The 11,794-nt window shown below is 39.9% G+C and overlaps 1 protein-coding gene across 1 annotated transcript; it reads left to right on the top strand.

Moving 5' to 3' along the window:
* Positions 1-451: 451 nt before the first annotated feature.
* Positions 452-10,770, top strand: MUC13 (mucin 13, cell surface associated; the record flags this gene model as incomplete). Its single annotated transcript, XM_042827019.1, has 10 exons — positions 452-641; positions 1,457-1,563; positions 2,185-2,243; positions 3,004-3,158; positions 4,292-4,417; positions 5,568-5,673; positions 6,566-6,603; positions 7,883-7,970; positions 8,711-8,912; positions 9,669-10,770. Coding segments are annotated over 10 exons (1,119 nt in total), but the record flags the coding sequence as incomplete, so codon positions are not given.
* Between the last annotated feature and the right edge of the window lie 1,024 nt (positions 10,771-11,794).

The following is an 11,794-nucleotide window of genomic DNA, read 5'->3' as shown; positions in this document are numbered from 1 at the left end:
TCCAGGAATGCTTGATGAGGACTTTTTTGTGTTTTTCAGAGCAAGGACCTGTCTTTTTTGTATGTACATGCAGATACAGATGTAGATGCTGCTGGACTGCTCCGTAGAGTACTGTAGAGCAGGCCATCACAGTGAGCTGTATGTCCTTGCCCGCTCTGTTAGCTGGTGCTGGCCATGCAGGACATGATGGTCATTGAAGGGGGAGAAGTGAGTGCAGCTGTGCGGAATGAAATGCTGTGGGTTTTTTTTTGATGCTGCCTGAAATCAAGGATCTCTTGGAAGTGTTCCACAACTTCTTTCAGGGGAAAAATGGCTGCCGCATACTTCTGTCCTTTTCTGCTTTGGCGTGATGTTGATAGTTACTGCATTTGAGCAGTGAGGAGTGTTGTTGCATTCACTGTCTTCAATGCATCCTTGTAGTTCCATTTATGATCAGACCTATACCGTTTAATGGACTGTGTCTGCTGACAATTCCAGTTTTGTACAAATTCTGACATCAAGATCTTTGATCTTTGTATCAGGGGAGTTATGCAGATCCAGTTCTTGTGGAGGAAAATTGTCTACATGTGTTCCCCTGAATAACACGTATATATGCCAGTGCTCGTATGGATTCTACTACTACAGCAATGATTGTTATCCAGGTGAGTTGCAGGATGGTAATCAGTATTTTTAGGTATTTTGCAGATAACTGCTTTGGTGAAATTTTCTTTCTGTGTGACTTTTTCTCTTAACTGAAAACATAATCAGTCTGGGAAAGTAACTGCTTAATAATGCCTCACTTTGCAGACAGACACTGCTACAATGACCTAGATTGTTATCTCACAAATAAGTAACAGTCAAAGAGGTTAATGTGAAAGGAAAAGAAGCTGAGTTTCTGAGTGTCAGGCATTCTGGAGATCAAAATATGTGAAAAGTGGGAAAGAAATGAAAATGCAGTCCTGATATCAGTATTTATGGCCTAGATTTATAAAAGCCCAAGCTTCTGCAGACCTCCAAATAGCTGGCTTGATTTTTCCTCTTTCTAAACTTCCATCAGAGTCCTGTTGAAATGCAACTGAGATGCTGTTGAAGTGCAAGCACATGAGCAAATGAAGCTTCTTATGTAAATGCCAGTGGGCAGGATTTACAAATTTACTCGTGAGCCTAAAGAAGGAGATAGATACTGAATTGCTTTTTTAAATATGGTGAACCATGTTAGCTGCTTAGTGGTTGTGGCTGCAGATTTCAAGTCTTTAATGTACGTATCTGACTTGCTAAATGCCATAACACCTCAGAGTGTTTTGTTAGCTTTGGGCCATGGTTATATTTTAATACTATTCAATTTCAAAGTCCTGCCAGTTTGGAATGGGTTGCCCAGAGAGACGGTAAAATCCTAAGGTGAAATCCAAATTATTGAATGTTTGCTAATAAATTGATATCTTATTTATTTATTTATTCATTTATTTATTATTTGCAGGGAAGGTATTCCCAGGTATCGTTACACTGACACAAGCATTTGGTAATGATATTCATGATGTAAATTCAATGGAGTATCAAAAGATGGTCCAAAGCATAACACAATTTGTAAGTGACTTAATTTTTTAAACTTTTCTGTGTATTTAATGTTTTTCTGAATGTGGTACAGACAGAGGGGATACAAGCAGCCTTTAATGTGGAGCCTAAGGTAACTGATAAATCTACTTCTTCCAAAGAATATTTCACACTGGCTTAGGCTTATTCATGGAAGAGTTCAATTTTGCCCTCATACAACTCCAGGTATGGTTCTTGTTGAAGTGAAGGGATGTACCTGAGGTCAAACAATTCCTGTGTTTTCATTGCCACTTCTCTTTTGGGAAGCCCTCATAAATTGTTCTGTATCTTTAGCAATTTCCTCTCCAGAAACCACTGGGTGAAGTTAAGTTTTCTGAACTGTTTAGTTTCTGTTATCTGCTGTTAAATACCTAAGTAATAATCCTTTCTGTAAGAAAGACAGTATTAACATTTGAATTACATTAATGAAATGGATATGACACTTGTTGAGCATTCTCTGATTATAGGTAAGCTATTTTAAGGGTTTTCCCGGAGAAGTAGGATGAACTGTTTAACTCATACTGCTCTGTTGATATGAGGTCGTTTTTTCAAATTAAGAAAGAAGTAGTGCGCACCTCTGCCAGGGAGCTGATGATATTCATTTATCTTTTATAGTTTCAAATCGCTTTTGAAAATATGACAGACTACAGGCAGACCATCATCGTGAAATTTATGTAAGTCTATCACTTACAAAGTGTTTTTTCCACAGTATGTGAAGTTTGCTTTGTGTGCTTCCATTTATTTAGCTGCCAGTGGATTACTTTGTCAAAGAAAAGATACGGGTTGGACTGAGTGCTGTCTGACTGCCATTAAATGAGGTCATTCATTTGGTATTTTTAAAATTCCTACCCTACTTTTTACCCTATAGATTTCCAATAGGTGTGTGTAGTGGGCTGGCTGAGACAGTTCCATAGAGGATCTTCCACTTTTAACACTACATAGAATACAGCACTGTGCCAATAACTGCACAGTTTGTCCCTGTGTTATCTGGCCCTTCTGAATTCATTGCAGACATACCATGATTTATCCTCCCCATGTTTCAGGATGAGTTCTCCAAGTCTATCCTGGATGACACCACAGGCTGATAAGACCATGCAAAACTGAGGATCTAGTGGATGAAGTCCTCCACACTGCAGATGCTTTGAGGCTAATCCAGTATAAAAACATTAGTTTCAGCCCAACAGCACAGAAAGGAGCTATGTCGTTAGCATTAAATTCAACAGCTTTTACTTACATGAGTCTCTTTTACATTTGGATGTAAAGGAGGATGGCCAGTAATGGATTCATGAGCAAGGATTGAACTCATTTTCTGGTGTCTTAGCAGCTACCCGCATTATGGGATGAGAGAAAGAAATCTGCTGTTGTCTTTAGGTGTAACTTGCTATCCATACATGCTGTCTGAGACTTTAAAATAATGCTTTCTGTACTTCTCAGTTATACAGAAGATGCAAACACCAGAAATGCTAAAAATGCAGCGCATGTAACAGTGATGAACATCTTCAGAGAAGGCACAACTGAGACTGATGATAATGTTGAGAAGGCAGTAATGGCAGCAGCAAGAAATTTGAGCTACGTGAGTGGGTACACAAGTACGTAATTCCTTATTGTGGACATAAGGTAGACACAGAGGTTCCTATCTTAAAAATTGGTAACAACACTCCTGTATGCAGCAAAGCCCATCAGAGCGTAAGTTTCTTGATTTTAAGGAGCTCAGTGTCCAAACTTAAGTGATACTGTAGACTCAAACATCCAGTGATGGGCTTTTTAGTCTTACCAAAGCTTTCTACCCCTTCTGTGGGCATGTGGAGAAAATTAGTTATTCCTAAATAAGCAATTTCATGTTGACTGTAGTTTGCTGAGCATTAAGTTTCTGGAAAATAAAAACTGGACAAAATATTCACAGACATAGATTTTACTCCTTAGAATAAGCCAATGTTTTGTTGTTGGAACAGGATGAAAATTTCCTTAGACATTCTTCTGTAATTGGCTTTATTAATTGAATTGAGCCTTTACTGATTAGCTACTCAACTAGGTGATGTTAAAACAATATCTTTCACTACAAAGAAGTGTAGTACTTGGAGAACATTTTTGTAAATGCACAGTTTTTCTCATCTTCCTTTGTCTAACATGCTCCTATTTTAAAGTTGCCTTCACAAAAGGCATAGCTAATAATTAAATGAGTCCAGTTCATGGCTTCTAGCCAGAGTTTGGACTCCAAGGTGACTGTATCCACCTGAGCCACGACATTTCCTGCATCCCAAGCAAGAGGGAGAATGAGGAGCTCCTGGCAACTCACAAGCTACCAGCACAAGCACATCCTTCCACTGTACACTGTATGCCCACTGATTTTTAATACACACACGCACACACACACACACATATATATATGTATATATATATATATATATATATATTTTTTTTTTTAAAGGCAAGTCAGAAAAGTATTGCTCCAAATGTGAGCTTGTGGGTAGAATTTCCTTTCCTGGAGGATAGGGCAGGAAGTTGTAGCAGGCTGACAAACACTGTGTATGAAGATGTGATCTTCACCGAAGAGCAAGGGAAAGGAAAGGATTGTTCCAGGCGACTGCAGTATTGTCCCAGAAAGGGATTTGGAAAGTTTTTTCTTCAGAACTGCTAAAAAATTGGCTGATGATTTACTGAGCGAGTTCACTGCTTTTTATGAAAGTGCCCAGGTTGCTTCCTGACTGCTTCTCTTTTAAAGCTGCAACCCTGTGTGCTGTTTATCCGTGTGATGACACAACCACAACATGTGAGGATGGTACATATCCAGTATGTGTATGTAAACCAAATTTCACAAAGACAGCGTGGGACATATATTCTTGTTCAGGTAAATGCTGCGTTACTTTATCCATGAAAATCTGACCTGGTCATCTTCTATCTTTGTCTTTCTGAACTCTCAAATGCACTGAGCTCTAAAAATCAGGGGATGTGTGTCTTATTAAGCAAACTTTAAAAACACATGCCCACATTTCATTTGGAACACATCCATAATTCTTTTCCAACAGAGCAAATCACTAAAGCTTAAGAAAATTATCACTGGAATTAGTGAGTAGATAACTATATATATTCATCATTAATGATAAGAATTTACATCTAAATGAAGAAAGATTGGAATAAACTGAAGCTTATGTTCTCAGCCTTCTCTAGTAGGATATACTTTGGAAAAAAAGCTACCTGAGGATGCTGACAGAAGTGGAAATCTAATGCTTCACTGTAGTGATCTGTTACTGTTCTGTCCCTCATTGGTTCTAGGAGTGCCTTACCTTTGCTTAGGCAGATTTTTGCAGAATGATTATTTTAGGAACTGCAAATTGTTGAGTTTTTATTTGATTGCTGGTTTTGAATTTTTAAAGAGTACTATGTTTATATTTTGGCAATCCTCTACACACTGAGATGTGCTCTTATTTTCTTGTTACAAAAAATAAAACTATTCACACTTCAGGTACGATGTTTTAAGAAAAAAAACCTGTTGCAAACACTCAGGATAAAATCATAAAATCTGGCTACAATAAAGACCAGAGGAATGCTGTGTGGTGTGGGTCTTTGGCTCCTAACTTGTCTATGTGTGATTCATTTAGATCATTTGCTGTATAGATCATGCGCTGTGATGTCAGCCTGCAGGATTATTGGATTGCCAGTATGAGATGCAACCCAGTGAGATTCCAGTTCTGAACTATGAACCTGGCTGTTTTGAGCAAGGGCTATTTACTTCTAATTTTGTGCTTTAATATTTCAGATTCTGCTCTACATACGTATAACCCTAAAAAGGCTGTGCTGGTGCATTGATGCACAACAAAGTTGTGCGTGCATTTACCTTGAGGAAAAAGAGAAGGGAAAAAGAGGAGAGGGGTGTGTCTGGAACTCACCCCAGATTTTATCTATGAGGAAAAAATAGAAATGCTTCCAAGATGTGCTCAAGGTTGATTTTTGCAGGGCTATATACAATTCACTCTGTGTTTTTCCTTCTGATAATACAGATTGCGCGAACTGTACAGAAGAAAACATGTTCTGTGACAGACAAAATGGTGTTCCAGACTGCAAATGCATGGATAACTTTAAAAAAGAGGGTGAAAAATGTGTAAGGTAAGTATTCAGTTTTTCCCTCATGTTCCTGTGTTCTTGGTAAAGATAGAGAACAGCTAAAACAGGGTTACCCTCAATCTAGAAGACCAACCTGCAGCTGAGGCGATTAACAGGTGGGCAGATCCCCACGGTATCACAGGTTATGGTGATTTGTTGGCATGCACCTTTAATACCGTGGAGCAAAGTCAAGGAAGACCTCCCATTTTGTGGGATACCCCATAAATATACACTATTCTTTCTGAAATAACTGAGCCACAGGAACTGCTACTCTGAAGCATACTGAAAGCAACAAGCAATAGTGCAAGAATTGCCTTAAATCCCTGGAAAATTTCCTCTGGTACCAGTGGGGATTCTGCTCCCTGCTAAGTTTCAGGCCTATGTGATTTTGTCTTGTTTTTCTTCCTGTGGGTATTGCTGGCAGCTCAGGATCAGAACAGAGCAGTGTTGTTTGCTGGTGAAGCTGAGTAGGTCTAGGTCACCAGGTGGGCTCTGCTCCCATGGATAGGCAGTGGCACCTCATTCCCCAGGTCTATTAATTCGGCACTTTTTGCTGAAGTCCAGCTGCCAGTCCTGTACTTTTCACTGTGTGTTGCAGTTCCAAGTGGCATAGAAATGCAGGGCTTTGTTCCTTGGAGAAATTAGTCCCTCTTAACACTTTCCCAGGCTGAGAACCTGAAACTTTGAGTGTGCATCTCACTAATCATTCAGAAAAATCTCAGATTGTTTTCCTCTAAAAATGAAACAATTTAATATTAAGATAGAATCAAAGAAAAAACCTGTGATGGCTGCACCTTGCTGAAATTTCTGATAACGTGTGAAAATACACTATTCTTTTGTGATCCTCTGCTAAACGACATTATGTTCTTTTTTTTTTTTTTTACCTCTCACGTAGGTGTCCAGTGGGCTACTCTGGAGAAGACTGTCAGAATAGTAAGTACAGCATGGAAAAATAACAAGTAATGTTTAACCTGCCCGAGATAACAAAAATGACAAGTAGCAGCCTTGAAAAAGATTAGTAAAATTCCACTGTTGCTTGGAAGGATAATTCCTTGAATTTCATGTTCAGACAGACAGTAGCATTTTCTCTAATGGGATCTGCATTAAGCCCAATAGCTTTCAGAAAAACACAGGATATTTGCAAAGCTGGTTCTTGTTTGCGCTTTAGCTTGCAAGCACTGCGTAGTATCTAGTATCCTATGCTGGTAAGATGGCCCCATATGTGTCATCAGAAATGGGACAAGCAAACCAGACTGGACTTCCAAAGCTTTTTCCAATTACTGAGTCTGTTTTGCAGCTGTTCTCTGCACCTTCCATAGACTCTCTGTTGTATAAATCGGGACATCTTTCATCCCAGCTAGCGATTACAGGTGCCTAATCTCAGAGCATCTATCACAGTCAAATGCAGATGGAAAAACAAGTATTTGTGGTTCTTTGCTTCCACAATGACTTGGTGTTGTTTAACCAGAAAGTATATCCCTATGCTGCCTCTTGGCAGATTCTTACACTGGTGCATCCTTAAACTAGTAAATGTTTAACATCCTTGTCTTTGCAGGTACAAGATCTTCAAGTCTTTGTTTTATGCCTAAAAATGTTGTAAACTGGCTAATGGTATAGTACTGCACAGAGTAACTCACCAGGTGTAAATTTTTGACAGGAAGGATATTGTAATCCCATGGAACGTGTTTTCTGACAAAGCTTTGGAAATCTTCATGCCTTTTTTGTAAAGCAGATTAAAATACCAAATATGTAGAAAATCAGCACACACATTGGGAATTCAAACACAGATTTAAGACTCTTTAGTAATAAATTCCATGAATAACCCAGACTTCCTCATGTGGCACTTGGTGTGCACTAATGTTTGCTGAGCATTAATCAAGGATATGTTACACCTGTGTCTGGCACAACATTCTTTGGAGAAACCATGCTCCCTGTTGTCTTCTTGTATGCCCCCACTGTGATTGAATGTGTCAGATTGCTCTGCTGGTCATGGCACAGTTGTTGGTTTAATGTTGTACATCTGCTGCACACGTGCATTCTTTGTCCACATCAACAGCTGTACTAAGGCAGCATCAGGAATCTTGGAATGAACTGCATCTTTTTTTTCATTCTTTAATTGCAAAGGGAGAGAAACAGGATTTGGTCTTCAGTGTTTGCCACGAGTTCTCAATTGTTTTTTCTTTGGTTTTTTGTTTTTTTTTTTTTTTTTCAGATAAAGAACTCATCCTTATAATAGTGGGCACAGTGTTTGGAGTCATTATCTTGTGTTTAGTGGCAGCAGTCTCAATTGTTTCAGTAAGGTAAGAGTATTTCTGACAACTGAATGAAAGCTCCATTGCTGCATGTTCCTAGAGAACAAAGGAGAAAATTAGAAAGAGTCAGGGTTGCAAATGTGGTTGCATGCCTAGCTGGGCAGACAAGTTCATCTAAGTCATGCAGCCAATAGGATATGCTTTCATCCATGTACACTCCCCAGAATTATTTGTTATTTTTCTGTGAATCAAACCACGCAAGCTTCAGCACCCTTCCTGCCTTTCTTCTCATTGCTTTCCAGGTAAGGATTCCCAGAAGGCCTCATAGCCTTGTGGCATAGGTCACTCATAGGAGGCATAGGTCACCAGCAAGTGCACAAGCTGGTGCTGAGCTCATGTGTGAGGTATGGGCTTGTGATTACAGGTAATTCAAATTCATAATTTGAGCTTGAAGCTTCAGCTGCAGGCAGGAAGGCAGCTTTTCTAAACTAGATATAAAGGATGTCTTATTTCCTCCTCTCAACAGTCAATTAGGGCTAGTGGTGATCAAGGAGCCTCCATCAATCAGACGGAAGAGATCAATGTTCTCTGTCTCTTTTTGCAGCTTATCCCCATCTGTGATAAGAGATGCCAAACTTTGCACTCTGTCACTGACAACTAGGTGTTTTACAGTATGTATGATAGAAAAATACAGGGCATGTTTGAGAACAGGACTGGGCATTCAAAACAAGATGGAGAGGGCAACTGAATAGGTAAAGATTCCTTTCTTCTTCTATTTCCTCTTGAAGAGCCAAGCACAGTCATGATCCGGAGAAAAAGAGGTTGATAAAGCCAAGAAATTCCAACTCAAATATCTCTGAGGAGACCAGGATATTCCCCAGGGTCCAGACCACTTCTGGCCATGCAAACCCAGGATATCAGCCAAACAACCCTTACGAGGTGGATTCCTCAAACAGAGGTGTCTTTGTGGAGAAAAATTACGATGACTTGGTAAGTGTTGCACACAGGCATACAGGAACTGTGTTCCTGGACTGTAATGCTGTGGGCTACTGGTGTTGCCAAAACCAAAGCTCCACTCTTGTCCATCCTCTCTATTATAAAGATAGCACACATCTCATTAATACTTTTTTAAAATCCTAGAGGTCATTCTTGAATCATGGGAGGCACGTGTGAAAGCAAAGGTTAAAACAGTCTGGCTGCTCACAGATTTGCTGTGTCATAGGACCACAATAGAAGCAACATAGAAACCTGTTATTCACAGAATCACAGAATGGCCAGGGTTGATAGGGACCTCATGATCATGAATCTCCACCCCCTGCCACATGCAGGCCCATCAACCTCCACATTTGATACCAGACCAGGCTGCCCAGGGCCCCATCCAATCTGGCCTTAACGCCTCTAAGGATGGGGCATCCACAGCCTCTCTGGGCAGCCTGTTCCAGCCACTCTCTCTGTAAAGAAGTTAAAAGAGTTTAAATATTTAAAAGAGAGCTTTTAAAAAGCTACCAGTGAGGGGAAAAAAAAAAAAATTAGCACATATATAGTTATTTAATTGATCAGATTCACATCGATTTGGGCTTTTCCAGCTTCCCAAAGATATCAGATTTTCACTGATGAAAGTCTGTCTGTAAAATACATTTGGTTTTCCACGAGGGATTAGAGAGAGGGTCACCATATGCTGTGTGATACTTTCTGAACTATTATGAGAAAGGAGCTTTCTGACCAACAACCTCTTTTTTTCTCTAGTACGAAATATCGCGGCGGCCTGAGGACTTTCAGATGCAGCGCAGATAACTGAGTGGCCAGTAGTAGAAGGGTGGACGACAACCACAGCACTGGGTCAGACCAAAGAGCTTCACAGCCTCTTACCAGCACAGTTATTTCATCAGCAGAGACAACGGAGTCCATAGTACAGGATTCTGAGGATTTTCTAAAAGAAGATTCCTACTTGAAGAGAAGGGCAGTAACTCTTTGAAATAAGGGACACTAAAAATAAAGCAGAGTGCAGGGAGAAGGAGACAATTTTTAAAAGCTAAAATGGTCCTGTGGCCATTCCTATGAACTTTCAATGGACCAGAGCATTGGCAAATAAGTGAATGCAGACAAGATATCAGGATTTTAACCCAGCTGTGTTTCAGTTCTTCTGAAAGATGGTCCGTGCAATGTGTGTGATGCTGGAAACGCCAGCTGCCAGAGCTTTGCCTACGTTTGTGCTCACTTGCTTCAGGCAGAGGCGTATCAAACAGTATCGAAACTTTTGTGAGAACCTAACATTGTTCTCTTTACTATATCAGTCTTTCTCCCTTCCTCAGTCCCCCCATTATTTTCTATCTGAAAGCATTCAGTTCAGATCTCTGCTGGCACCTGTTGTGAGAGACAACCCTGTCTGACCTCTTGGGCGGCCTTCCTTCCCAATACAACTCCAGAAACTATTATCTTCAAACCAGCACTGATATTCTCCATCTCATGCAAATACGTTGATTTTACATTCTCAGCTACTGTGGAAAGAATAGGCACTTTTTTTTCCTCTTTTAATCTGTAAGATTAAATGGAATCATCTTAAATCTTTCTTTTTCATTACTTCATAATTCTGTTAAAAAATCATGGAGACCTAAAAAGCATTTCATGGAGAATACACGTGCATCATCTTTTGACTGGCGCTGGCACTTCTTTATACATATATATATATATATATAGAATATAATGTCCAAAAATGTACATATATTTATAGATTATATTCATTTAAAGCATCATTTAATCTCATGTTTTATGGTTGTTGTTGGTTTTTTGTTGTTTTTTTCATATATATCGGTTAATATTTCCTATTAAATATTATCATTCCTCAGTATGGAGGCTTTCTTACATTGCTGCCCAGCAGTGTTATTTGCAAGTTCAAAGACTATTTTAGGCTGAAAACTGTGCAAGTTACAACTTTACAAGTAGCCTGGTGAGAAAGGGGCAGGTTTCTCTGTGTTGCTTTTCTGGGTTTTCACAGTTAACTGGCAGAGCTGCTCTCTTCTAGATGTTGTTGCCATCTTTGCCTGCAGGAGACAGGTTTTGGTGGCCTGGGCCTCTCTGCACTGGCTGTGCGCATCTCAGTGTGCACAACGTGGCTTTTCCTCTGTGCAAGCAGAGCTCACAGGATTTAGCTATTTTTGACATGTTATTCAAAGGACGGTAGAAATTTGATCTTATTTTTTCAACTTTTCTTCTGAGTATGCTTTTTTCCTGATTTTTCGTGGGGGCTTCAAGGGGGTGAGGTACTGATGAACAGATGTGATGCAGAGACAGCGAATGGCAAGCAATCATTAAGGTCAGCATAGGCTTCGCTTTGTTCAGCCAATTTCTTTTGCTTGGACGTCTCCTCCTTGTCCTTGGTGATTTAACAAACAGATTTATTTGCATCAGAAGTAACAGTTCATGTACCTTGGCCTATCACTGGGACGAAATTCCCATTTCCACAGCTTAGTGCTTAGAGGATCCCTTAAAACACCTGTGACAGGAGCCTGCTGCTCTACATGAGGAGGTTTTAGTGTTCTCTCTTACCCTGTTGGGAGGCAAAGCTCAACAATAACCCCAACCCAATGCTGTAAAACTTTAATGAGGGTAAGATATGTAGAAATTCAGTGCCACTGATAGTGGAAGTGGCAAAATAGTCAGGTGTTTGCGTCACTTAACTGCTGAGGAGTTATCATTGCTCCTGTTCAAAGCTGGTTTCTGCAGCTCGGCCAGTTCCAATAGCTTGTGCTAGGGAGGGGCCTCAGATACTGGAATGGACTTTATTGCTCTTTAACATTTCAAAGGCTGAGAGAGCTACTTTGTCAGCACTAAAATTCTGTACTGAAACTGCGAACTCTCAGATACTTCACTTC

This window comes from Centrocercus urophasianus, unplaced genomic scaffold (genome assembly GCF_019232065.1).
Source record: "Centrocercus urophasianus isolate 14NV4802_14NV808 unplaced genomic scaffold, USGS_Curo_1.0 seq_28, whole genome shotgun sequence".
NCBI lineage: Eukaryota > Metazoa > Chordata > Aves > Galliformes > Phasianidae > Centrocercus > Centrocercus urophasianus.
Note: the sequence above shows the minus strand (reverse complement) of the source record. Positions and strands in the feature narration are given on the sequence as shown.